General features: G+C 32.7%; 1 protein-coding gene across 1 annotated transcript; it reads left to right on the top strand.

Annotated features, from left to right (window-relative positions):
- The first annotated feature begins 6,631 nt into the window (after positions 1-6,631).
- Positions 6,632-9,640, top strand: LOC112040888 (transcription factor MYB106-like). Its single transcript, XM_024073819.2, has 3 exons — positions 6,632-6,937; positions 7,052-7,181; positions 8,236-9,640. Exons 1-3 carry the CDS (start codon positions 6,805-6,807, stop codon positions 9,155-9,157), a joined length of 1,185 nt encoding a protein of 394 aa, XP_023929587.2. The 5' UTR covers positions 6,632-6,804; the 3' UTR covers positions 9,158-9,640.
- The last annotated feature ends 18,335 nt before the right edge of the window (positions 9,641-27,975 follow it).

The raw sequence follows: 27,975 nt of genomic DNA on the forward strand, positions 1-27,975 counted from the left end.
TAACAGCTCTTTGACATGGTGACCTAGTCTTCATTGCTTGCATGCTTGGAAATTTGATGTCAATGCAGTGGGGTCAGAGTTCACACTAATCCTTTTGTGTTTCCAATTCAGTGATGCAGCAAATTTGAAAACCATTTCGTTTTGTTTATTTTGTTTCCATTTGCAATTGAAGGCATAAATGATAGTTGATATAGATGAGAATTTATTTTTTTGTGAAGGATATAGATGAAAATTTTGATTCCATGAAATCCTTGTATTTTACATGCCATGTAATATAATTAATGCAATTTCAAATGCTTTAAAAGAAATACTAACGTGAATTCATTTTAAATTTTATTTTTATAATATAGTATTTTCAAAAATAAGTAATTATATAAATATTCTTAATTGTTTTTTTTATCAATTTTTGTAGTAATTTAATAGTAATTCAATTTTTTTATATTATTATTATTTTATATGTTAATTAAATAATGATGTTATTTTTGGAAATTGGAAAAAAAAAAAAAAAAAGGATAACAAGAGTCCAATTATATATAAATATCGATTATATATTTATAGCTCATTTCATGATTTAACAAGGAATCGTTTTTTATAAGTAACTAAAACTTTACAATCTCTTTTATATGTTAATTTAATTTCGATCGCATACATACAAAAAATGAATTGACTGCTTTGACCATGGATTCCAATTATAGACTGGGCTACATAATAAAATAGGAACCTCTAACTTAGGTTTAGGTCTTGGTCAATTACGTAATGGTAAAGACATGGCATTCCTAGCTAGCCTAATCATTTCACTTCTCTCCTAAAAAAAAAAAAAAAAAAAAAGAGGCTAGCCTAATCATGTTATGGTGATGATTTCTATCTATAGCCAAATCAAGTTGGCTCAGCTACCATTTTATTGAGCTAGCCTTTTGGACTTTTTTCTTTGACTAAAAAAGGTAGAAAACTAGCCTTTGGACTTGAAAGGCTGAGGGTGTAACAAAATTGATTTCACTGAACGCGTTATTGTTGTTTTTTTGTATAAACCTTGAGCGTGTTATTTAAATTTAAAAATACTAAAAGGTGTCAACAGCTATAATATTATTGGTGTGTTACTATTTCTAATAAAACTTCAAGTATTGTCAACTGATTTGATGACTTATTAGTGGATGTGTTAGGTTCTAAATATTTAAGAATAAATGTTTAGGTTCTAATTTTATGTAAGTTAGCAAACCGAGTATTAAAACATGTCTAGTTTAAGATATTCATGTCTTAGAACAAGTGTTAGACATTGCTCAAATTAGTTCAAGTCAAGATTCAAAAACAATCAAGCTGCAAAAAGAAAATTTCAAAAACTGTCTTGCTTGACCAATCAAGAGAGTAGATTCGACCGATCGAGATGTGTTTTTTGCTGATTTTAAATCAAACTCAAAAGCCTATGAAACGTTTAGAGTTTCAGTCCAACATTGTTAGGTATAAAAAGAAAACCCTAAATCACATTTCAAAAGCCCTAAAAAGACTTGTGAGTTATTAATGTGAGATTTGAGAGGTTTTGTAACCTTCTAACTCAACAAGAATCTACCGGAAAGAAGATCCATATACAAGAACCAGTGGAGATAAGTTGTTGCATACAACATTAACTATTGCTGATGGTCTAAAGTTTTGAGTGAGATCTCAAAGTTACAAATAAGGGTGTTTATGCGCAACAAATTCAGATAGAAGAATTCGTGGATTCGGAGCTACGTGTGGTCACATGAGTAAATACTATAGGAGATAGCTTTAAATTTAGAGAAAAATCTATTGTAAAACTTTCTTTCTATATAGTGAATTTGTTACCTTAAGGATTGTTTAGGTTAAATCCCCCCAAAATTTTTACCTTGAAACTAGACAGTTTCATTGATTTTACTAGTTCATCATATCGCTTGTCTTCTTTTCTTTTCCACCCAAAAAATCTATTAATATTTCTTCTATTATATTATATAATACAATAAATGCATTTAAAAATTATATAAATAAGTGGTTAATAAATAGGGTGGTTTTTTAAACCAAAACCAAACCCTCCTAATATAACATTTTTATAATTACAATTTCAAAATGATTTTTTTTATGTAAATAAACCCCTAATAGATAAATAATATAATGAATGTGTTATTTTATTTTGAATTTTCTTGCATTCAAATATTGCTTAATATACACACGAATGAATTGTTATTTTGCAAATTGACCTCAAATAATATTTTATATATATATATATATATGTATGTGTGTATGTATGTATGTATGTATGTATGCATGTATATGTATTCGCTTACACATGCATAAATGTGATGTCAAATATAATTTTTGCCCTCCCTAAAATCAAATCCTGGCTCTGTCTCCGCCTCTGCCTCTAGACTAAACAAACTAAGAGAGTGAGTGTTACTACTTATTGTATAATGAAGAAGTTTTTTTTGACAGAAACGAAGGGGAGATAGAATAAGATCAAATTTTGCTCGCCAGCATGTGTGTGCGTGTTTTTAATGAATAATTCATTTGCTTAGTAAGTGTACCTGAACAAAGTGACATCACATCGTCGAAACACTATTTTTGGAAATCACGCGTGTTTTTGGGAGTAGTCTGATTGAGCAATGATGTATTCATAAGCAGCATCACTCTTATCAGACCCTGCCTGCTTCTGATCTAATTGAAGAATGTAGTCAGTCAAGATTAATGGCTTAGAGTGTTATGTTTATTTATTTGTTTTTATGATAAGGATTGAATGGCTATGATTGCTGCATATGATGATACGGACCTATAGATGGTGCAGTCGGCTATGTTATATTATCATAGAGAATACTTCCTCTTTTTGCTTTAGCAAAGTTATGGTCGGTCTATTCCAAGACCTAATAATCAAACCTAGATTAGGTTTTGTCTATTATAAGTTGGCGTAAATACACTTTTGGTCCTTACATTTTGGGCCATTTCTCGATTTGGTCCCTAAATTGATTTTGCTCCTAAGTTAGTCCCTGATTTTTTAAAATCGTTTCTAAAATGATCCCTACCGTCAACCTAGTTACGGAAAAAGCTGAGGTGGCAAACGGCGTGTCTGCTTGTTGACGTGGCACTGACATGGCGCTGACGTGGCTAATAAAATATTATTAAAAAATACCACATCAGTGTTTTCAGCATTTTAATTAATAAAAAAATAAAAATAATTTAAAAAAATTAAACTGAAAAAATTCAAAATAAAAAACAAGAAAAGCAAAAACTTATTCAAATCCTCTCTTGCTCTGTGTTTGTGTCTGTATCTTCTTCTTTTCGTTTCTTTCTTTTTTCTTTTTTCTTTTCAGATCCTCTCTTTCTCTGTCTCTTTCCATTTTCCCGTTGGCCACACAGACGAGGTACCGAACGAACTCGGTGGTCCACAACAGAACCTCCAGCCAGATCGAGCAGCGGATCGCGACGATCACGTGCTTGTTGTTTGCGTTGGTTATGTCGGATTCTTTGAACCCGGCCGACCTCGCCGTGGAGACCAGGGACTGAGCCGAGGCGAGGTCTTTGCACTCCATAGCGACGATGAGCGGTTCGAAGCGGAGGACGAGTTCGGACTTGGTTTCGGGTTCGGAGTGAGTTGGTGAGTCGAGGAAGAGGAGGGAGATGACGGAGTCGGGATCGACCGGGTCGTGGGAGACGAAGAGCCAGGAGCCGCCTTTGGATTTATTGGGTTTGATTTGGGGAAGAACATGAAGCATGACCAGCGACTACCTCCCGCCCCTGGCAGTGGAAGGATTACGGGTCGATGCTTTACCTGGACCCATCAAGGCCCGTTGAGTTCATCCTAAATGGACCATCACCTTTTTGTTCTGGGTTTTGCTGTGAATCTTTCTCATTTCTTATTTTTTTGATCTGCGTTTTGCTATGAATATACAATTCCTTTGTTATATTTTCTGGGTTTCTGTGAAAATTTAAGATTGCCTCTATTTCCTGTGAATATATCTCTTTTAAAATTGTGTACGCTCTACTCGCATGTAGATTTCATCCTTTCATATCCCACCTTTGAGGAAATTTTGTGTGGGTCTGAATTTGGGTTTGATTAGAAACATTTGTTCATGTCCTGGGGAAGAAGAAGAACAATGTTCTTCCGAAAAATAATGAAAAGTAAACCCAGTTTTTAAACTAAATTTTTTAAACTGAAAAAGTTTTTTTTTTCTTAATTTAATTAAATTAATGTTTATTTATTTATTTATTTTAAAATTTCTGATCTGGATTTTTGTTTTAATTTTTTTATTAATTTAAATCTGACGTGGCATTTCAAAAATACTAAATAAGTTTTTTTAATAATATTTTATTAGCCACGTCAGCGCCATGTCAGTGCCACGTCAACAAGCAGACACGCCGTTTGCCACCTCAGCTTTTTCCGTAACTGGGTTGACGGTAGGGATCATTTTAGAAACGATTTTAAAAAATCATGGACTAATTTAGGAGCAAAATCAATTTAGGGACCAAATCGAGAAATGGCCCAAAATGTAATATTGGGTTTGATTTGGGGAAGAACATGAAGCATGACCAGCGACTACCTCCCGCCCCTGGCAGTGGAAGGATTACGGGTCGATGCTTTACCTGGACCCATCAAGGCCCGTTGAGTTCATCCTAAATGGACCATCACCTTTTTGTTCTGGGTTTTGCTGTGAATCTTTCTCATTTCTTATTTTTTTGATCTGCGTTTTGCTATGAATATACAATTCCTTTGTTATATTTTCTGGGTTTCTGTGAAAATTTAAGATTGCCTCTATTTCCTGTGAATATATCTCTTTTAAAATTGTGTACGCTCTACTCGCATGTAGATTTCATCCTTTCATATCCCACCTTTGAGGAAATTTTGTGTGGGTCTGAATTTGGGTTTGATTAGAAACATTTGTTCATGTCCTGGGGAAGAAGAAGAACAATGTTCTTCCGAAAAATAATGAAAAGTAAACCCAGTTTTTAAACTAAATTTTTTAAACTGAAAAAGTTTTTTTTTTCTTAATTTAATTAAATTAATGTTTATTTATTTATTTATTTTAAAATTTCTGATCTGGATTTTTGTTTTAATTTTTTTATTAATTTAAATCTGACGTGGCATTTCAAAAATACTAAATAAGTTTTTTTAATAATATTTTATTAGCCACGTCAGCGCCATGTCAGTGCCACGTCAACAAGCAGACACGCCGTTTGCCACCTCAGCTTTTTCCGTAACTGGGTTGACGGTAGGGATCATTTTAGAAACGATTTTAAAAAATCAGGGACTAACTTAGGAGCAAAATCAATTTAGGGACCAAATCGAGAAATGGCCCAAAATGTAAGGACCAAAAGTGTATTTACGCCTTATAAGTTTCATTAGGTGGGATTGATTTTGGGTCAACAACCTGGGATCTAAAGAAGACTTGTGCCCGTTGGCTAAAATCACTTCTTCTTCTTTTAAGTGCTATTTTTCAAAACCTAGTTTAGCTTTTTTAAACAACTCATTTTTAAAAATTTTTAAAAATGAGAGACATCAAACTATCACTTCAACCTAGCCAATTTAAGACCCACTTCATACTTTCGTAATTTAACTTGTATTTAACTCAAATAACAAGCTTAAAGGGGACCATGGAGTTATATTAATTCAAATAGTACTTTCTTCTTCCATGATAATAAGTTAACTATGAGATAGTGGGTTTGAGATAGTGTAACTTATTAACAAAAATTAACAAAGCTGAAGTGAAATTCTTTTGAAGCCTATGTTGGGTGTTTGGTACTCAAAGTTCATGCCCCATCTCCCCTTCGTTAATTATTGTTTCATTGCACGATTCACTTGACAGCTGCTAACAATTATGGAATTTAAAGAAATTAAAAAAAAAAATGCATTTTTGTTTGCGAGTAATTATTAGGTACTCCTGCAATACGGAGAATGATTCTTTCTCCTCTCACATTCATGATTGGATTCATTCATTAAATTCATAGTGAATCCATCATGAATATGAGAGAATAGAACATCATTTTACTATACTTCGGGAGTACTTAAGAATTTTCTTTTCCTCCACATAACACTTTATAGTAAACTGTATTCTTGTCTAATAGGTACGTAATACTATTTATAGATCAACCGAATTGAAATGGGTCATATTAGGAAATAAAAGTCATCATCATAAGAGACAGTAAAACCGCACATAGCCAAAAACCATTAATTCTTGGAGGCTTCTCCCTTGAAAAAAAAGTCATGAGACTCATGACTATAAATTTCCAACTTATTTTCTTTGGTTCGTTTAAAAGTAACGTAATCTATTATTATGTAAAAAGAGAATGAAATTATTTAACTTTTCTTGATAAATAAGTAAATTCTATTAGTAGAAAATTCAAAATCTTAAACCCTAATAAAACAAGTCAAGAACATTGTATTTCAATGGTATTGTCTGATTCGATAAGAACAAATTGATGAATTTGAATCTCCAATATCCATTTCTTGTAAGAAAAAACAAAAGCTACAGTCTACAACACAAAATATTATTAAAAAAAATTAAAAATTAAAATTTAAGTACTTTTTTGCACTACAGGATACAAGGTTACAACATGGAATATGCCACAAAATTCAGTTGGAAGTTAAGGGCACTTTTGGCATGCAAGTTTTATATATACTATGGTGATATTAATTCCTTCATTACATTTATGTCGCTGACCTTTCTTCTCTGCTCATCTCTTCATTTATAAACACAAACCCTCCTCTTTCTTTCTTTTTATCTCAACAAAACTTAGTTTCTCTAACTCTTAGTATTGTATAAAGAAAAGCAAGAACTTGTTACCCACTTTTCTGAGTTCCACTTCCAAATGGGTAGGTCACCATGTTGTGAAAAGGTGGGCTTGAAGAAAGGACCATGGACACCAGAAGAAGATCAAAAGCTCCTAGCTTATATTGAAGAACATGGCCATGGAAGCTGGCGTGCCTTGCCTGCAAAAGCTGGTGATTAATTTGCTTTCATTAGTTCTTAATTTGTAGTTGATATAAAAAATAGTAAAAGGTTTTAAGCTTATTTAGTTCACTGTTGTAGACTGACATCTTTGTTTATGTTTGTAGGACTTCAAAGGTGTGGGAAAAGCTGTAGACTGAGATGGACTAATTATCTTAGACCTGATATTAAGAGAGGAAAGTTCAGTTTGCAAGAAGAGCAAACCATCATTCAACTTCATGCCCTCTTAGGGAACAGGTAAAAAAACATTTTTGTAAATATATCAACATTTGTTGTTTAAGTAATTATTTTGTGTTAATTAACTTAGCCATGCTAGCTACCTTTTTCTTTCATAAAAAACCTAGCTAGTGGATTCTACTTTTTGTGGTTAGTATGGTACAATTTGAAGCTTTATTCTTTTACCCTCTTCCTTAGCCTTGAAGCTTCCATGCTGTAAAATTAATGGATGCAATTGCTTCTGGTGTTTCAAATTTTAGTACATTAACTTTTTCGGTAAAATTGGTAATAGTTTTAACATTTTCCTTCTGAAAGAAGATAAATAAAAAATTTCAATGCTTCATCTTAGTCTTATCTTCCTTTGTTACAACCAAATGTACTATGTGCTTTTCTTACTTTGGTTTTTCTACTGCAAACTAAAATTTTTCTTCTATTTGAATTTATTCACCTCAGTACTACATGCTTTAAATGTAATGACCTCTCTCAATTTCCTCAACCACTCACTCCGTCCTATCACCAACCCAAATTCCTATTTTGAGTTTTGACCCAGATTTCAAAATGTGCTTTCTGTAATTTCTATACAAAAAAAAAAAATTAAAAAAAAAATTTCTGACACCCAATTTTATTGAGGGTCGGTTGGTTAATGTATGCCCTTAGGGCATACATTAACAAATTCGTTTTTAGAAAAATTTTATTTGGAACTGAAAAAGCTGTCAAAACTTTTTCAACTCTCAATAAAACTTTTTTCAAAAATGGTATACTATTGTGTGCCTTCAGGGCACACATTAGTAAAATCCTTTTATTAAATGGGTTATCTTTGAACTCAGAGAAACTTCATGGCCGAAAAGAAAATGAACCATAATAAAACTGCGGAGGATCATTAATTTCATTTGTTTTTTTCCTCAACATGTCATAGAAACTGAGGTTTCATTCTTGTACACATGCCGATGATCAGAGTGAGCCTTTTGTCTTTAATTAGATGCTTCAAAACAATATTGATACTTGATTGTACTAGTTGATAATTTCTAGGGTTTTTCTATTAGTGTTTTTGAGATCTTTGTTGTCTTGGCCTTAGGTGGTCGGCTATTGCTACTCACTTGCCTAAGAGAACAGATAATGAGATCAAGAACTATTGGAATACACATCTTAAGAAAAGGTTAGCCAAAATGGGGATTGACCCTTTGACCCACAAGCCCAAAAATGATACCTTACTCTCTAATGATGGTCAAACCAAGAATGCAGCAAATCTTAGTCACATGGCTCAGTGGGAAAGTGCTAGGCTTGAAGCTGAAGCAAGACTTGTTAGAGAATCAAAGCTGCGTTCACATTCATTCATCCAACAACATCATCAGCTTGCCAATCATGCTTCTTCATCTTCTGCTTCCACTTCAGCTCAGCCTATGACTTCAAGGTCTTTGAATGTACTAAAAGGTTGGAATGGTACTAGTGCGTGGTCTAAATCAAGTGAAGGCAATGGTGGTCTTGTAGCAACAGGAATTGGCAATAGTGACCTTGAGTCTCCCACTTCAACACTAACATTTTCAGAGAATGTGCCACCGACTATGACTGGTGGATCGGTTGGTGAGAATTCAATGCCTGTGATTGAGTTTGTTGGTGGCGCTACTTCAGGTTCTAATTCAGAGGTTGGAATTGTTAAAGAAGAAGGTGAACAAGATTGGAAAGGCTTTGAATACAAAGAGGGCATGGAGAATAATAATCATGAAAGTAATTCATTGTGTACTTTCAGAGCTACTAGCCTACATGACATGTCAATTTCCATGGAAGCTAGCACATGGAGTACTAGTGGTGGACATGTTATGGGAGAAGATGGGTTCACTAATCTTTTGCTTAACAATTCTGATGATAGGAGTTTATCAGATGGAGGAGGTGATTCAGACAATGCTGGTGGCAGTGACTACTATGAAGATAACAAGAATTATTGGAATAGCATTCTTAATTTGGTGAATTCTTCCCCTTCTGATTCACCAATGTTCTAAATAAGAGATTTCCATGAATTGAAGTAGAAGTAGGCCACAGTACCACACTCCTCAAGCCAAGTCATGAAGAGCTATTGATTTTTTTTTTTTTTTTTGGTTATTAAGTAGCAATCATGTTTATCAACAAAAAAAAAGTAGCAATCATAGAGAAATATTGTTGCCAAAGCAGTTTTGGTTGCTTCCACAAATTATTTAAAACAATGAAATGCTTCACATGCTTGAAAATGCTGTGAAAGCAACACTACAGTTTTGGCAATCTCTTTCTTTCTCTCATGTCAAATGTTCATAGTTCATCCGTGGTGAAAATCTGTGTCTCCTCTTCTTCCTTTTGAATCTTTGAATTTTCATTCGGACCTGAGTTGTCAAGGGTAATATATGGTCCTGTGGAAGTAACTGATTCTATGACATTTTTACCCATGTCTTTGTATAAAGTTTTATATTATATATATATAGACATGTCCAATAAGAGATGTATTTATGATAGATTTATTGCTGTTGGTTTCATGTCGCCTTCTTGCTTGTAAGCAAGGTATCTCTCTCTCTCTCTCTTCATGAAGTCAGAACTTTTACATTGGAAAGCAAAGAATGAAATCAAAACCAAAATTTGTCTGATGATTAATTCTCAAAGGGAGAAAAAGGGAATGAAGTTTAAAAATAAATAAAGAAAATAAAAAGCTGTTTTCAATTTCACCAAATTGATGCTCGTTTTTCATGTAAAAACTAATTGGATTCATGCTATGATGATGATTATATAAGAGAAAGATAAAACTTAAATACAATTTTCTATTATGTTAGAATCTTCTACTAAATTCAACCATGTGGTCTTAAAAGCTATAACTATATACACAAGAAAATGCATAGTCAATAAGTCATACGCTTGTGTTGCCTTGGCCTATAAGCTATTTGGTTAAATCTAATTGAATAACCTTATGTAAAATGCCCAAAAGGAACTGAATCTAAATTTTGGCTAAATGAAAAAGGGTAACCACTATATCAAGAAAGCTGTGCAAAGAATTTCTCTACTATAGTACTATTACTTACCTAATATAGTCCATTTCTCAAGATCATCTCGTACATACCAATTTCTTCGAGAAATCAATTAAATTCACTGTTTTTTTCTTATAGAATTAATTGAGATTCTTATTAAAATTTTACCTAATCCGAAGAAAATCTGTACTTTAATTTGAAATGGAAGACTAGCTAATACCCACATAGTACACTTTTTTTTTTCTGCATAAACCCACATAGTACATTAATCCAAGCTACAATAGTAAAAATAAAAATTATATATATAAAAAAAAAAATTGAAAGCAAGACTTTCTATTAATTACTTCTCCCAGATCTAAACCTAAAGATATATGCAATGATCAGTATGATGATGTTTTAAATTACATAAAAAGTGAATCCAAGTGACCATCACAAATACGTTTTATTAGGTTAGAAAGTATTTGCAATGTTGATAGCTAGGTGGTGAGCTGAGCACACTTTCTCTCTTGTCCTCTTTTTATGGTTGTGAGACAATTATATTGACGTGGCATCATTTTTGGTGGAACAAAATCTTATTTGATGGTTGATAATAGGCAACATATATACCTGATCTAATGACTTTTAGTTATCTAATGAGTGCTACGACAAGACAAATTTTCTATATAGATAGGTTGTCCACATCATTCTTTTTCATTTCCTTTTCCGAAAACTACATCTTTCTTTTTCTTGTAAAACCAAGTATGGTGTAGAGTTTTCACTAATCAATGGCTACATTTAATAGTGTAATGCAACTAGCTATATATGGTGAACTATATTGGAAATTTGTCCTCTCCTAAGTAACCCTAATGCTGTGAGCTAGCCTGTGACTTTTCCATCAATTGGCATAGTAAATTTTTTATCCATTGTATAGGTGAAGGATTGGCATCAATCTTCCAATTTAGTTTAGACCTCTCAAGACGTTAACATATTTTTTAGCCTAAATGAAGAGCACTATAGTCAAATCACTAAAAAAACGTCTCACATCTGACTCTCTAATTCTATTAAATCTTTTGCAAAACACTATATATGGTACTCAACAAGTTTTAAGAGCATTGTTGTATTTTGCAACCAAAAAAAAAAAAAAAAAACTTTCTATCTCTCCTCTCTCTCTATTAATTGTTTAAAAAAAAAAAGAATTTCTATGATAAAAATTTTAATTAGATGGATAAAAAAAAATGAAGAGTGAGATTTAATTAAGGAGTATTTGAAAAATTGATAGTTAAAATAAAAAGAGTGACATTTTACTTCAAAAATTTTAACTAAAATTTATAATTAAAACGAAAGTGTTTTTCAAAGACTCAAATGTAGGGTCTAGTCTTGATCAATTGATGTAAGCTTAATAGAAATTGATATCATATGGAATTTATGGAAGATATGAAGGCACGTCCGGGTAATACATGATAATAATATGAAATTGGACAATGGTCCAAGAAGAAAAGGGTGCTTTTATTTTTCCTCTGCAAGAAGCACTAATAATCTGTCTGACAATAAAAAAAAAAAAAAATATATATATATATATATATATATATGGTCCCCCATATTGGTTCGATCTTTTGGTCTGCTGACCTTTTGATCTTTCGGCAAAATAATGGAAGTGGCTAATTAAATGGATGACTCAGATAGCTTCAAAGTGTCTTGCTTTGGGGTCAAAAATCCCATAATGTAGCTAGCTAGTTGGAGGACAAGCCATGGACAAGATCATGGATGTTGCTAACAAGCTATGGATACTTGCCATAATGTTCTGAAAAGTGGGGGGAAAATAATAGAGGGAGTCTGAACATTGCGGTGGTTTACACTGAAGATTTAAACTTGTTTTGATTTATTATTTAGAAGAAAACAAAAAAAAATAAAAATAAAAACAATATTTAGGATAATAATTTTTGGAGAGAAATATGATAAATTATCAATCGTAACAAAAGCAGAATTTAATTGTTTAATCATACTTTTAAGACTTTCCTCCCCTCCCCTCGCATGTGGTTGCATGAGTCTAAACTTTCCTTTAATAAATGAGGCTCAACACATAGAAATTTTAATATTTTAAATGAGAAATAAAGTGAAGATAAGAATCAAACTTGATAGTTTCTACTCTTTTATCATAATAAATTATCAATTAACCACCAGTGGGTGTGGTACAACTGGTAGGTGACTGCTGAGGCTTCACCACATCCCAGGTTCGAGTTCTCACGAGGACTGTAATTGCAATTTCTGGAAGTCCCAGAAACCAATAGAGCCTGGGGTGTGTGGGTTCGGAGTTTCCGAGCTCCAGTTCGAGCTGGTGGTACCCATGGGCTTACCCAACTGTACCATGGGGCGTGGGACAATGACTGCTACACGCGAGTTCCCTTTTTTTTTCCTCAAAAAAAAAAATAAATAAATAAATTATCAATTATCCAAAAAGCTTAAACTTTTATAAAATGATAAATTTATTCGAAATAAATATATATATATATTGATCCTAAGAATAAATCACGAGAGAGAGAGAGAGAGGTCACTCCACTATGCTACAAGCAATTTTCAATTAAAAATTTTGTTTTTTAATTTTGTTTTTTTTTTAAATGTCAAATCGATGCCCTACTAATGGCGCCTTCAAAGACTGAGACATGGTCTGTTGGGGAAGCAGATGTCATTATCTAAGGACTGAAATTTCTTCTTTGAAAACAATATATCCTCCATCAAAGTGGGCTGCCTGCATGAGAAATCAACCATTCAGTACTTAGCATGGTATTGGGAGCTGGGATTTTGGGAGACGCATGCTTAATACTTCACGCTAATTTAGATTAAGAGAGAATAGAATAGAGTTAGTAATTTATGGCCAACTCTACTCTACTCTTCTAATTTTCGGCAAGCTTTGCTCTACTCTCTCTCCCTTTCGCTTAATCCAAACTAATCCTTAAGATATTAAAAATAACTCCATCCTTTTGTTTACACAATTTTTTTCATAATTTTTAACATAGGCTGTTGCTATTAGCGGTGCGTAAAAGCCATATCAGTTGTGAGTTTATTAGAATACAAGCCCAAAGGCTTAAGCCCATTGTACTCTATTTTTATTGTACATCTATTATTTATATAACACTCATATGTCTTCCTCTATAAAAACAGACTCTTATATAATTTTACACACAATTTTACGGTCTCTAAAAGTTCTTCTGCATCTCTTAGGCACTTTGCATCAAACACCATTGCCACTACTACTAAACCATTAATGCCATTCTATTATATCAAAATCTAGGTCAATTAATGCCCAAATTTTAGCAACCAACTACTTGAATCACAAAATCAGAGAATGACAAGCCCAACCACGCCAGAGATAGCTAAAATAGTGCCTCACATGCCTACACGCATCAAAATAAGGTTTTGCAGAGTAGAAAATGCCACCCCGTGCCAAAACCTTCATTGTCTACCATGTGTTAGATACTTGCCACTACAATGACACGGCGACACTACATCAACTTACTCTAATCATAAATTATCACCTTAACAAGTTGTAAAATATATTGTGAAAATAATTGTATTTATGAAATTGCTCAAGAATTTTTTTTAACACAAACATGGGCTCTAACTAAGATACATGATACAATATTGGTATATGCACTCAAGGAAAATCATATTTAAGTAGAAATCAAATGGCTCAACATTCCTTGAATAGGAAATGTTCAGTTCAAAATCCAATTCCATTGCTTCCAAAATTTGATATAGTGTGCACAAATTCTCAACTTAACATAATAAATTAATAATCTTTCAATTTCAAACTTTTAATTTGAGGGTAATAACAAAAAATCTGGGTTATACAATCTTATTTAAAATAATAATAATAATAATAAATTGGAATATTAATCTAAAAACCAATAAGATTAGAATGAGCTAATCACCTAGACAATGTCACAATGTGGATCTAATGCATATTCACCATGCACGTTGCCGTTGAACATAGTCACCAAGGAGGCGAGTAAAGAGTAGTTAATGTGTGGATAAGACGTCCCAGTCTTTGATTGTTGCTTTTCTTTTTGACCTATTATAAGACAAACCATGACTCTAGTATGAGCAATTCATGCTTTTCTCTGTACACCTTCTTTTCTTTATCCCCTACTTACCTGCTCTAATTTGTCGGTGCTTTATTTTTTTAGTAAATTAATTTTGTAAACGTACAAATGAAACTTTAAGTATCCTATATATATCAGGGTGGCCTCCTATAAATAGTGAAAATTTTCTTCTAGTATACAAACTAGTATTTTTTTTTTTTTTCTTAAGAAGTAAAATAAAATAAATGATGAATTTAATTTCTTAATCAATATTGAGACACACTTCTTTATTGTGAAAATTTTTATGCCTATAGAATTAATTACTCAAAAATATGAGTTCATGAAAAAAGATGATCTTAATCATTTAATCAATATTCTAATACATCATTATCAAATCTCTCTCTCTCTCTCTCTCTCTCTCTATATATATATATATATATATATTATTAAAAGCCAAATTTTAAAGAAAATTAAATTAGAATCCAAATTGAATTTCAATTGGAGTTCAATTGTGTGTCATGTGTCCCATCTAATTTTTAATATTTGTGCCAAATTAATTATGAGGGTAAAAATCGAAGAGTCCAAATTCAATTAATATATATATACGTGTATATATATATATATATATTGATCCTAAGAATAAATCACGAGAGAGAGAGAGAGAGAGAGAGGTCACTCCACTATGTTACAAGCAATTTTCAATTAAAAATTTTGTTTTTTAATTTTTTTTTTTTAAATGTCAAATCGATGTCCTACTAATGGCGCCTTCAAAGACTAAGAAGTGGTCTGTTGGGGAAGCAGATGTCATATCTTTTTGGTATCAAAGTGGAGTGGACAAAAAAATATATGTAGTCGAACAAAATAATTGTTAAGGATTTTTTTTACATTTGGTGTCTTGTCTTTTAGGATACCACCTTGCTTGGTGCAGAAACACTGAATCTCCACAAGATCGGTTTGCTCCTCCTCTTTCCAAATGACACAAGAATCCTATCCCATAAATTAAAACTCATGCATCTGATGTTGTAGCTACCATTCAACCAATGTCTTTCACCTGCACTAGAATGTTTTTTTAGTGTGGAACTATTATACCTCAAGTAGCTAATATACCATGCAAGGTGCATGCCGGATCGATAGACATTATCTAAGGACTGAAATTTCTTCTTTGAAAACAATATATCCTCCATCAAAGTGGGCTGCCTGCATGAGAAATCAACCATTCAGTACTTAGCATGGTATTGGGAGCTGGGATTTTGGGAGACACATGCTTAATACTTCACGCTAATTTAGATTAAGAGAGAGTAGAATAGAATTAGTAATTTATGGCCAACTCTACTCTACTCTTCTAATTTTCGGCAAGCTTTGCTCTACTCTCCCTCCCTCTCGCTTAATCCAAACTAACCCTTAAGATATTAGAAATAACTCCATCCTTTTGTTTACACAATTTTTTTTCATAATTTTTAACATAGGCTGTTGCTATTAGCGGTGCGTAAAAGCCATATCAGTTGTGAGTTTATTAGAATACAAGCCCAAAGACTTAAGCCCATTGTACTCTATTTTTATTGTACATCTATTATTTATATAACACTCATATGTCTTCCTCTATAAAGACAGACTCTTATATAATTTTACACACAATTTTACGGTCTCTAAAAGTTATTCTCCATCTCTTAGGCACTTTGCATCAAACACCATTGCCACTACTACTAAACCATTAATGCTATTCTATTATATCAAAATCTAGGTCAATTAATTCCCAAATTTAAGCAACCAACTACTTGAATCACAAAATCAGAGAATGACAAGCCCAACCACACCAGAGATAGCTAAAATAGTGCCTCACATGCCTACACGCATCAAAATAAGGTTTTGCAGAGTAGAAAATGCCACCCCGTGCCAAAACCTGCATTGTCTACCATGTGTTAGATACTTGCCACTACAATGACACGGCAACACTACATCAACTTACCCTAATCATAAATTATCACTTTAACAAGTTGTAAAATATATTGTGAAAATAATTGTATTTATGAAATTGCTCAAAAATATTTTTTAACACAAACATGGGCTCTAACTAGGATACATGATACAATATTGGTATATGCACTCAAGGAAAATCATATTTAAGTAGAAATCAAATGGCTCAACATTCCTTTAATAGGAAATGTTCAGTTCAAAATCCAATTCCATTGCTTCCAAAATTTGATATAGTGTGCCCAAATTCTCAACTTAACATAATAAATTAATAATCTTTCAATTTCAAACTTTTAATTTGAGGGTAATAACAAAAAATCTGGGTTATACAATCTTATTAATCTAAAAACCAATAAGATTAGAATGAGCTAATCACCTAGACAATGTCACAATGTGGATCTAATGCATATTCACCATGCACGTTGCCGTTGAACATAGTCTCCAAGGAGGCGAGTAAAGAGTAGTTAATGTGTGGATAAGACGTCCCAGTCTTTGATTGTTACTTTTCTTTTTGACCTATTATAAGACAAACCATGACTCTAGTATGAGCAATGCATGCTTTTCTCTGTACACCTTCTTTTCTTTATCCCCTACGTACCTGCTCCAATTTGTCGGTGCTTTTTTTTTTTAGTAAATTAATTTTGTAAACGTACAAATGAAACTTTAAGTATCCTATATATATATATCAGGGTGGCCTCCTATAAATAGTGAAAATTTTCTTCTAGTATACAAACTAGTATTTTTTTTTTTTTATCTCTCTCTCTCTCTCTCTCTCTCTCTATATATATATATATATATATATTATTAAAAGCCAAATTTTAAAGAAAATTAAATTAGAATCCAAATTGAATTTCAATTGGAGTTCAATTGTGTGTCATGTGTCCCATCTAATTTTTAATATTTGTGCCAAATTAATTATGAGGGTAAAAATCGAAGAGTCCAAATTCAATTAAATTCTAAATTGGATTTCAACTGGAGTCTAATTTTGTGCCACGTGTTCACTTAATTTTTTTACTTTTTATGCCAAGTGAATTATTATGTGCAAAAATCGAAAAGTCTAAATCCAATTAAATTCTAAATCATATATATATTAGAATTCTATGGTTTAATAACTATGTAAGTTAATACCATGTATAATTTTAATTTTAATTTTTTCCTCAAAAATATATATAATTTGAATCGTATAATTGTGATTGTTTTTAATTATAACTGTGCATATGCATGAAAGTACACCCAAAAAAAAAAATAGTAAACCTAATTCTCTCACATAACAAATTTTTTTTAATCTCACAGTTAACAATTAATTGAACTACATAGAAATATGTCCGGCATATAGTAAGTACTCTTTAGTATTAATGCGCCCTGTATGTCATATGATCTTAAAAGTAATGCTATTCATGAGTCATGATCACTAGTATAAGAAACAAAGATAAACTGGATGTCAAAATATTCTTATGAAAGAAAATATAAAACAAAGTGTGGATGCCTAAAATATCCATTAATGGCCAAAAGAATATGAAAACATGTCAAATTTTTTTTAAAACAAAAATAATAAAGAAATGGCCAAAAAATCCACAGGGTGCACTTCAAGATAGCCATCACATAAAAAATTAGAAAGAATATATTACTAGAAGCTATATTGCCATTAATGAGGATCATGAATCCAGGCTGTGTTGAAAGCTGTGGAACAATGGTGAATTTTTGGCCACAATTTAGATGTGAAAGACACCATACATGTTTATCCTTCTTTTTCTTTTTCTTTTTTAAATTCCCCTATATATACATATCTTTTTATTCTACAAGAGCATTTACTCAGTGTATAATGCACCTCACATGGGTCTTAAAGTGCCTCAACTGAGCCCAACTGTGCTTATTAAATGAGCTCTTCTTATGCAATTTATGCATGTGCTTTGTACCAACGATGAACTGAAAAAATAGTTTGCCTAGCTATGAGCTCACTGCAACCACATCACTCTGTACCTTCTGTTATTGCACTGGCTCTGGTCGATTTCGAACTTTTCATATATTAAATGTAATAATGAAATTTTTTACATAATTGCCAACATTAAAATCACTTAATTGGAAGAAAGGTTTCTCCAATTTGAGTAAAATTTGATGGAGTATAACATTTTCTTTTTCTAATTAATGGTATTCATAGTGTTAATATATATTTCACAAAATGTAAGAAAATGCTTTGTACAAACTACAATTTTTTTATATACTGATAAATGAAAATGGGAGGATTTAAATTTTAGATATTTTCGTTAAAAACTTTAGGTCATTTGAGTTAAAATTTAGAAGACTCTTGGCAATCAAGTGCAATTAAATATGGCCAGTCAATTTCACATTGATAGGTTTTCTCTAGAATTTTGGCATCAGGACAATGAACCCACCATATAATTACTTTCTTATAGGAAAAAATTAGCCTTTGCTCTTTTTAAAAAAATAATCCAGCATTTTGCCCTTTTTTCTCAAACTAATTAGAGAAATGATTCTCTTTTAAAAATTGATTTTCTCAAAATCGAGTTAAACCCTATAATGACGTTTTTAAAGAGCCTATAGTAACGTTTTAAGGACTTATAGTGATATTTTGTAACTCGATCTCCATGAAATCGAGTTATAGGTAAAAAAAGAAAAAAATTTGCATGTAACTCGACTTCATGTAGATTGAGTTATAAAACGTTACTATAGGTCCTTAAAACGTCATTATAGGCTTCTTAAAATGTCACTATAGAGCTCCAAAAATTTTTTTTTTTTTTTATAACTCGATTTTGAGAAAATCGAGTTTCAAAAGATGGGCATTTCCCTAATTAATTTGAAAATTTTGGCAAAATGCTGGATTGTTTTTTTGAAAGGGGCATTTGCCCATTTTCTCCCTTTCTTACGAGTAAAAACACAAATAGGGCCAACAATTACGACATCAACTAAATGATTTTTATTTTTATTTTTATTTTTGTGAATTGAGTTTAAGCTTTTAAGGATAAAATGGTAATAGAAAACTTAATCATGATGTAGTTAATTGCAAGGATGACCCAGCAATATAATCATCTGGTGAGCTTGCCCGTGGACAACTCTCTAATGCCTAAATCAGAGGGAGTGTAAAAAGTTTAATCTTATGGAAATTACTGTGAATTTCAATGATATATGTTGATCATATCTTTTCCTCACTGATCTTTTTTTTTTTTTCCTCATTTAATTTATGTCACGTTTCTTCTTGATTACTGTATGGGGTTTAAAATTTGAATTCTCACAAGGAATCCTTCCCCTTAGATGGGGATTTCATCATTTTGGCAATTTAAGTTAGGATTTTGCTAACGGGTGCGTTAAGCGTATTCGTTATGGAAATATTATTGAAAAATTTTTATGGAAAAGAAAAGAAAAAAAAATTCTTTTATAATTTTTTCTATTTCTTATAAAAATAGTTTCAAAATTTTCTTAAAATGAATTATTAACAAATATACTAAAAGCATTCGTTAACTGGGGCCATTTATTTACGAGATTATTGACCTTTGATTAAGGTAGGTTTGAGTGGTACCCCCAAAAGCCTCATCTTGATCATTACTCTGGAGGAGCCACATTGCCTTTTGGACAAGGTATGCTCAGGTAGGCCGTGCATACATGATTACTGCATGTGGCCAAGCTGTCAGCTAGATCAATTCGAGCTGCCACATCAATATTATATTCATCAAAACTAAAGGATAAAAAAAATTTAAAAAGGGTCTTATTTCCATCTTGCATGTGTACATATGCATTGTATATTTGTATGTGCAAGAGTGATAATAGAGGTACAAATTTCTTTACATAAGCTCCATAAACTTATGAGCTAATTTTTAAATCCAAAACAAAAACACTAGAAAACAATTTTTAGTAAGGATGACAATAGAGCGGAGCAAGGTCTAATTAGGGGTGTTCCGTCTCTCAATGTATCGTTTCTTTGGAACAAGAAAAACACATGTGGGGTAGGTGGTAGGCTAAGATCAAGAATAGGCTAGAGGTATTTTGTTGTCACTAATGAGATGATCACTTTGGTAAATAATAATGTAGAGATGAAAGAGAAATGAGAAAGGCAGATGTAAGAGTGCTAAGAGAGAGAGAGAAAATTTAGTGTTTAAGAGGATAGTAATAAATATATACAAAAAATAAATTATAAATAAATGCCTAAAATAATATTAAATTATATATAAATCATTTAAATATATATTAAATAAAAACGTAGTTACACATTTGAGATAGGATATAGCAACCAAAACTCATCCTTACCTTGACACCTCTTCAGGATAAGAAAAATCCACTCAGAGTAAATTAAGGTATGGTGTATCAAGAAAGACGTATGGCTTTTGTCATCCATAATTGTCAATGTTTTTTTAGGAAAAAAAAAAAAAATTAATTGCTACAAAACAGCACCCAAACTCAGCCACTTTTATGGATAAATGTCCAAATCAACTTTAGAAACACTGCATTAAATTTTCAAAGAAGGAGCTTTTAATAGAACAAAAAGAGAACAAGCTCTTTCATAAAAGTAAATGCCAGACAGAGGGAACCCTTGCTTGCATTGTGCTCAGAAAATTATTGAACACATATTTAATACTTTACAGTATCTTTTTTTTGAAAGACATACTTTACTGTATCTGACTGTGAGCAGAAGTATAAATTGCAGTATTTGAGGGCAAGGTAGGACTTTTTCTTTAATTTTTTTGTCCTTCAAGTTTGAGTTATAAATACGATAATTGGATATGGGTCCGCTATACAGGTTACATGACCCAGCAATGTAGTCAGAATGCAAGTTTACAATAAATACGATAATTGGATATGGGTCCGCTATACAGGTTACATGACCCAGCAATGTAGTCAGAATGCAAGTTTACATGACCCAGCAATGTAGTCAGAATTTGCATTCTGACCAATTTTTAAAGGCTTGTGCAACCAACTAAACAGGAAATAGCACCGAATTTATTAACAAGCGTGCAATGGATCTCTGGGAGTACATTGAAATTAAATAGACAAGAAGTATTCCTTAAAATCTTTAAAGAAAAAAATAGTGAAAAGAATTTAAATCAATAGGAGTCTTCTTTTATTTATTTATTTTTTTTTCAGTACAAATTGCATTATAATGTATACTTTAAAAGAACTTTGACAAATTTGAACAATTTTTTTCCTAATAAAAAGTGGTTAGAATAGTAGTTGAATGATTAAAATTCACTTTCTTAAGTATTGAAGCTTAGTTTCCAATGATAATCTAGCAATAACGGCATTTTTTTTGTGATTCCTCAAGTCTTGTGTTCAACACCATCTCTTCTCACCATCTACCTATCAAAAGGGGGGTTCAAGTGATAACGCATCAATAATAATATCTTTTGTGGTAATCAAACTCAATATATGTGTTCAAGCTCCACCTTCTTTCTCCTTCACTATCTACTTATTAAAAAAAAAACTTAGTTTAAATTTTTGAGATAATTGATAATTATCAGAGTAGATGGTCCTAAATTCTAACTTTAGCTCCATTCTTCCTCTCATTTGAAAGATTTAAATCTCACATATAAATTATTATCATACCTTATTGCATAGGCCATCCTTAGTTCTTAAGAAAACCCTTCATCAACAAATTTAAAGCCAGATTGGATGGAGGGAGAGGGAGGGAAAGTAGAGGGGAGTAGAATATACTAATTTTCAGCCAATTCTACTCTACTTCCCCTTCCATCCAAACTGGACATTAGTACCAGAAAGTAAGGGTTCATTTGGTTGGAGGGGTAGAAAAATTGGAAGATAGAAAATATTTTAATTTCTCTCTTTTTATTTGGTTGGAAGTGAAAAAGTGGAGGGATGGAAAAAGTGAATTTATATAAATTTACTCATGTATTCTTGTTAAAAATAACGTCCAATTAAAACCAAAAAAGCTACAAACAACCAAAAAAAAAAACCAAAAGAAAGCAAAAGAAAAAAAAAAAAAAAGAATATGAGCAACGTACACTAAAAAAAAAAAAAAAACAAAAGAATGCAAAAGAAAAAAAAAAAGAAAAAAAGAAAAAAGAATATGAGCAACGTACACTTAAATAAATAAATAAATAATAGAATAAAAAAAGAAGGAAAGAAGAGGCAACGAGGGAAGAAGAAGAAGAAGAAGAAGAAGAAGAAGAAGAAGAAGAAGAAGAAGAAGAAGAAGAAGAAGAGGAGGAGGAGGCAACGTGCAAGAGGAAGGAAAAAAAAAAGGTGAAGAAGAGCAATGTATAGACAAGCCCATCTGTTTGCACATGGGCATTTTTGTCTATTAAGCAGTTTCATTTTCACCCTTCAGTTTTCTCTTCATTTTGTCGAGAACATTTTGGTAGGCCCAGGGAGAAAACATCTGGGACCCACTATTTATTTTCCTTCCCACCCAACTAAACACACTCCAAAAAAGTTTTCCTCCCTATTTTCTCACTAAAAACTTTCATCCATCCTATTTCACGTCTGTGAAAAGAACATTTTAGTTTGTCGACAAAAATCTTTTGGAGGGGACATTTATATATCTCTATGTGTACTATTTCAACCTATGTCTCTAGAAAAATATGGTCGGCATTAGTTTGTCGACAAAAGGCTTTAATCATCAACACCAACCCTTATTGAAAGTACCATCCAGGACTGATTTCCAAATTAGCTTCATTTGAAATTATTAGAATATTTGTATACTATTCAATTGTATGCAAAACTGTATAAAGAGAAGCTTATTTATAAGCACATTTTATAAGTTGTCTATAAGTAATTAAGAGTGAATTTCAAATAATATGAGTATCGTACAATTAATCATAATGGGCACAGGTCTCCAATATATGGGCCTACAACAAATGAAGACATTTTTTTTTCTTTTTGGTAGGACTAATGACATACCCTATCAAAGCTCAAAATACAAATTTCTTGTATCACTTTTTGTATTTAATTTTATGTTCTAAAGTTCAAACTCGAGATGAACTCTAAAAAACATCAACCCACTAATAACCAATATTGCACTGGATTTGGAGTGTTTGCCGATGGGTGAAATGTCCATTCTCTCACCTTAGTGTTAAAAAGATGACTAATAAGTTTATGGTGTGGTGCAGTAATACTAGTGAAATTTTGTTCAGTAAAATTGTTTAGGCAAAAAAAAAAAAAAAAATGCTACATTTCAGTTTATTTATTTTTAATTAAATAACAAAATTTGCCTAATGAGACTTTTAAGAGCTGAGGTTATCAATATTAATCAAAGCTGCCTTTGTCGCTCGTACAATTCCTCTTCACATAATTTACAACTTACTATAACATGGTAATGAAATGTTAATAACCATATTGTAGGGGCCTTTTTTGTGTTGCGCGTTGGGCTGGGCTGCCTCCTGCGGTAGTGGGCCTGAATGTTCTGAGTTAGAGAGTTGAGACCAGTCCAACTGCAACTCAATTTGGGGCGGCTTGTGCACAAACTATGTCTCATCTGCCAGGAGTGTGTTTATGGCAGGCAGAGCTGTTTCAGATGAATTATGGTAGGCAGAGCTGTTTCAGATCGATTATGGCAAGCAGATAAAATAATAACAACAAAAAAATAAAGTCCTCTGACTATTTAACAAAACTGACCAAATAATCCCTATTTATGAAATATAATCACAGTGATAACAATGACTTTTACAAAGAAAATAAAGGAGTAAATGGTAATATGAGTTAATCAAGAAGAAATATGAATCAAGTTAAGTTTGGCCTGCAAAAGCAAAAAACTAAAGATGGAAGAACGCCTCCTCTCAATGTAGCTAATCCCCCAGGAAAGATCCTGCCATGGGGATTAGTGGCTTTCAGGGAACCAGACCTGAATGGTTAATGCCCAAAGGAATCCCTTTTACTTTTTTTGGAAGAAAATAGGATTTTGAGAGGGAGAGAGGGAAATTGACCTACTAGTGCATGCCCACCGTATAAACTCTCTCCGTTTTTTGTTTTCTCTCTTATCTTTTCCTTTCCTTTGTTTTTACTTTCGTTCTTTTTTTATTTCGTGATCTTCCTCTGTTTTTCAATCCCATTTTCTGGGCAAAGCAAGGGTCTTCTTATAGTGCCTATCATGACCAGATTTTACTACTTTGCCCCTTAACCACTTTTATCTGGTCTGGATGTACTTGCCGACCACCAAGGGTTCACTTGTATGCCACTCCCCCTTGCCAGACAAAGGCAAGTTGTTTTATTCATTAGTCTGCCATGGCACCCTTTCCTGCCACAGTGTAGGTGCTCTCTCTCTCTATCCCTCATGGCATGCACCTAACGGTTCCCCCTCAACCTTGCTTCTTTTGGATGGTCTGTCATCCCAGCAGGACGTACCCCCTAAAAGAGCTTGGGCAGGAGCCGTAGAGTAGGTCTTTTCCCCTCTCCCCACAACCAAACCATACCACCTTACCTCTGACCCATAACCCCACCACGTCTCATATTGGCTGGGTATAGGCTGGTGATGCCTGGGTCTTGCGCGTGCTTCCCTTTTATGTATGTCCAAAATCTGTCTGCTGCTCATGCGTTTGCCGTGGTCTGGAGGCTTGCTTATACAGTCTGCCGCTCTTCTTCGACCTTTTATGTGGATTGTTTTACAATTCCCTGCTCCCCTTAGAGGCTGGGCTTTATTTGATATTGGGCCTTACATTTCTTCCAACCTATTTCTTGATTGCCATCATGTCTTGCTAGACTACTCTGTCATTCTTGCTGTAATGACTTGATCTTGTCGGGCCTTTTCAGGCCTGCCGTTTATTCTTTCCTTAATGGCTTAGCATGGCTATGGGTTTTCTTACTTATGGGCTCTTGTATCCCTTTTGTTTTTTCTTGGGCATCCTCGACCCATTTGTTTGTCATGGGCTTCCTCGGCCATTTTCCTAACTTTGCATTCGCATGGGCTTTTACTAACTTCATTGGGCTTCCCTGGCCCAATTACCTCATACTCATCTTTGAGGTTTGTGAGTCTACCATCAATCCCCTACTCTCTTTGCTTGCATTGCTTTAAGCCTGCCGCGGCCCATTCTTACTTTTCCACATCATATACTACCTATGGGTTTGCTATTTGCTATTTCTCTCTTTCCGAACTCTTTAGAGCTCATTTGCTTTCTCAAGGCCCATTTATTTATTTTATGGACCTGTGATCCATTATTCCTACCGCTTGGACTTAATGGTTCTTGTTTTCTATCTTTTTGCCAACTTCTTTTTAGTCTGTGTTGCTGGGCTCCTTTCCCTCTCTATGACTTCTCAAAAATGGCCCCCAACACATATTACCCCCCCTCCCCTCCAAAAAAATATATATAGCATTTTTTTTCTTTTCTTTTTTACTAAATTACACTTTTGGCCCCTTAAAGTTTGAGAATATTTTCACATTGACCATTTTTATATTAGCCCTTTACATTTCAAAATCTTTATTTTGACCCTTCATGTTTGATTCAATTTGTTTGGCCTTTCATGAAAATTTTGAAACGTAAAGTGTGCAAATAGAAAATTGAATCAATGACATAAAGAGCAAAAAAGAACATTTTGAAATATAAAAAGTCAATATGAAAACAACTCCAAACTTTAAGGGCTAAAGGTATACTTTAGTCTTTTGTCTTTTTTTTTATACGTATTATAAGGTTTGAATTTACGGTGACCACTTCGTGATAATTGTTATCTACTATCAAGCTAATATGGATCCCAAGTCACTTCATGACAACAACAAAATTCGCCAATTACACTAACTGAAATCCATTTTATAAATCCTAATATCTGAAATATAAAGTAAAACACACAAATTTCTTTCATAATAAATAGCAATTATTGTCATAAAAATGGGAAGGGGAAAAACTCAAAAAAGTGTAGGCCCGAAAAGTACAAACACAGCCCTATTCTAAAGCCCAAGATCAAAAGTCCTAACCCAAATTCCTATTCTCTTCTTCGTCACTTCATTGTCCCCAGAGTCCACGCCCACCCAAAAAAGTAGGGCTGAACACACACACACAAAACAAAACTGGAGTATGAGTGACACAACGAACAAAGAGACTAATGTGGGTTTTTGTGGCGTAGACTACAGGGAGTTGTTATTACATTTTTTGTCGTGATATCCGTAAAAGGTCTTCAAAATCTCCATCTTTTGCTTCTAAGTATTTGTTTGGCCCAAAGCATAATCCTTTTGAGAAGTCAATAATTAAATTTTCTTACTTATCTTTTACTTTGTTAAAAATGTCAAATACTATTTTGTCATTCAAGTTAAAATTAACGAGGATAGTTTTAGAAACTTCTAACTTTCTAACTAAGAAAGAACTCATTAAATGATGTTTTCTTAAAAATATTGGATTTTCTAAACAAGACCAACAATATAGGATGACAAAGGTAGTGGATGAAATGGTTTTGTTTCATATGTACCAAGTTGGTGCATAGGCTTTCATTTGCAAATAGTGCAATGAACCAAGGTTACCAAGCAGAGCAAGGAATTACAGGAAACAAAAGTAAGTCTTTTTTGTCTAAGTTTGACAACAAACTCACCCTTGTCTATCGCACATTTAGATTAGGCCACCAGAATTCGTGCAATACAGATGTAGCATTTGTTGAATCAACTTCTCACAATATGTGTGGTAATCTAGTTTTATCTATGAACCCCAATAATATGTCAGGAAGAAGTTGGCAAGAGTTTACTAGCTGTGAAAATATTAATGCAGAATTAAAGAGAACAGATAAAAAATTATGCACTTTCAGTGATAACTGATAAGTTAGAATTCAAAAACCAAATACATTATGGAGAAAAAAGTTGTCAACTTTTGTGAGGGCATTACAGGCAGCAGAAACATTATTAAAGTTCAAGCTGCAAAGCGGATCCCAACATTGATATCTGCACAGTGAGATTAGGCAACCATTGAACTTTATTCTGGTCATGGAACCTCAGTACTAGTGCAGTAGTGTATGTAAATCTTTGTTATGAAATTCAAACTAAGAAGTTCCATGTTTTATTTGTCACTAAAGAATAAGGAAACAAAGAATCAACCTAAAATTGATATCTGCACACTGATTGTCAAGGAGACTCAGCAATGGCAAGATTGTAAGTATTTTAAATCAAGTATCAACCAATACACTAATTTTTCAACCAAAAAAAAAGTATCAACCAATATGCTAAACTAAATTTTATCTATCAACTTTGGTTGATATATACTATTAAAAACTAAAAATATAGAAAATAGAAAGTAGGCATGTATGTAGTTTAATTCCAATTACCCTGCTAACGCTAATCTAGAAGCTTTCCTTTTTTCTTTGATTGCTAGTTTAATGTTGCAGAAGTAAATAATAGAAAGTAGAAACAGCACACCATAGACCAGTGGTGATAAGATTAAATCATCATGGTCAAACAAACCAGATTCACTATTGCTTATGAAAGTAAAACCACAACTAAATTTGAAGTCTTACTTTTTCTAAACAAACATTTTTTTTTTCTATTTTTCTTATGAATGTAATGAACTTGGTAATCATGTGAGGTCATTACAGGCAGCAGAACACATATTAAGTTTAAGCTGCAAAGCAGATACCAACATTTTTTTGCACATCGAGATTAGGCAACCAAAAAATTAATGGTTATGGAGCCTCAGTACCAGTGCAATACTTGACATGAACCAAAAATCCTAAATCAAAATTTCAAAAAAAATATATATTATTACTTGAAAATTACTGGAGGCAAAGATGCACTCGAAATGTCAACTCAATGTTTTTTTTTAGCGGGGGAGGGGATTGTTTGGTAACTCAGTGTATATTGCAAGTGTAATAATCACTAACACACCTCTGATGACACTGTGTAAGTTCAAACATAGCATTGCTCTTGAAAACCTT

The sequence above is a fragment of the Quercus suber genome, unplaced genomic scaffold (genome assembly GCF_002906115.3).
Source record: "Quercus suber isolate HL8 unplaced genomic scaffold, Cork oak 2.0 scaffold_79, whole genome shotgun sequence".
Classification (NCBI taxonomy): domain Eukaryota; kingdom Viridiplantae; phylum Streptophyta; class Magnoliopsida; order Fagales; family Fagaceae; genus Quercus; species Quercus suber.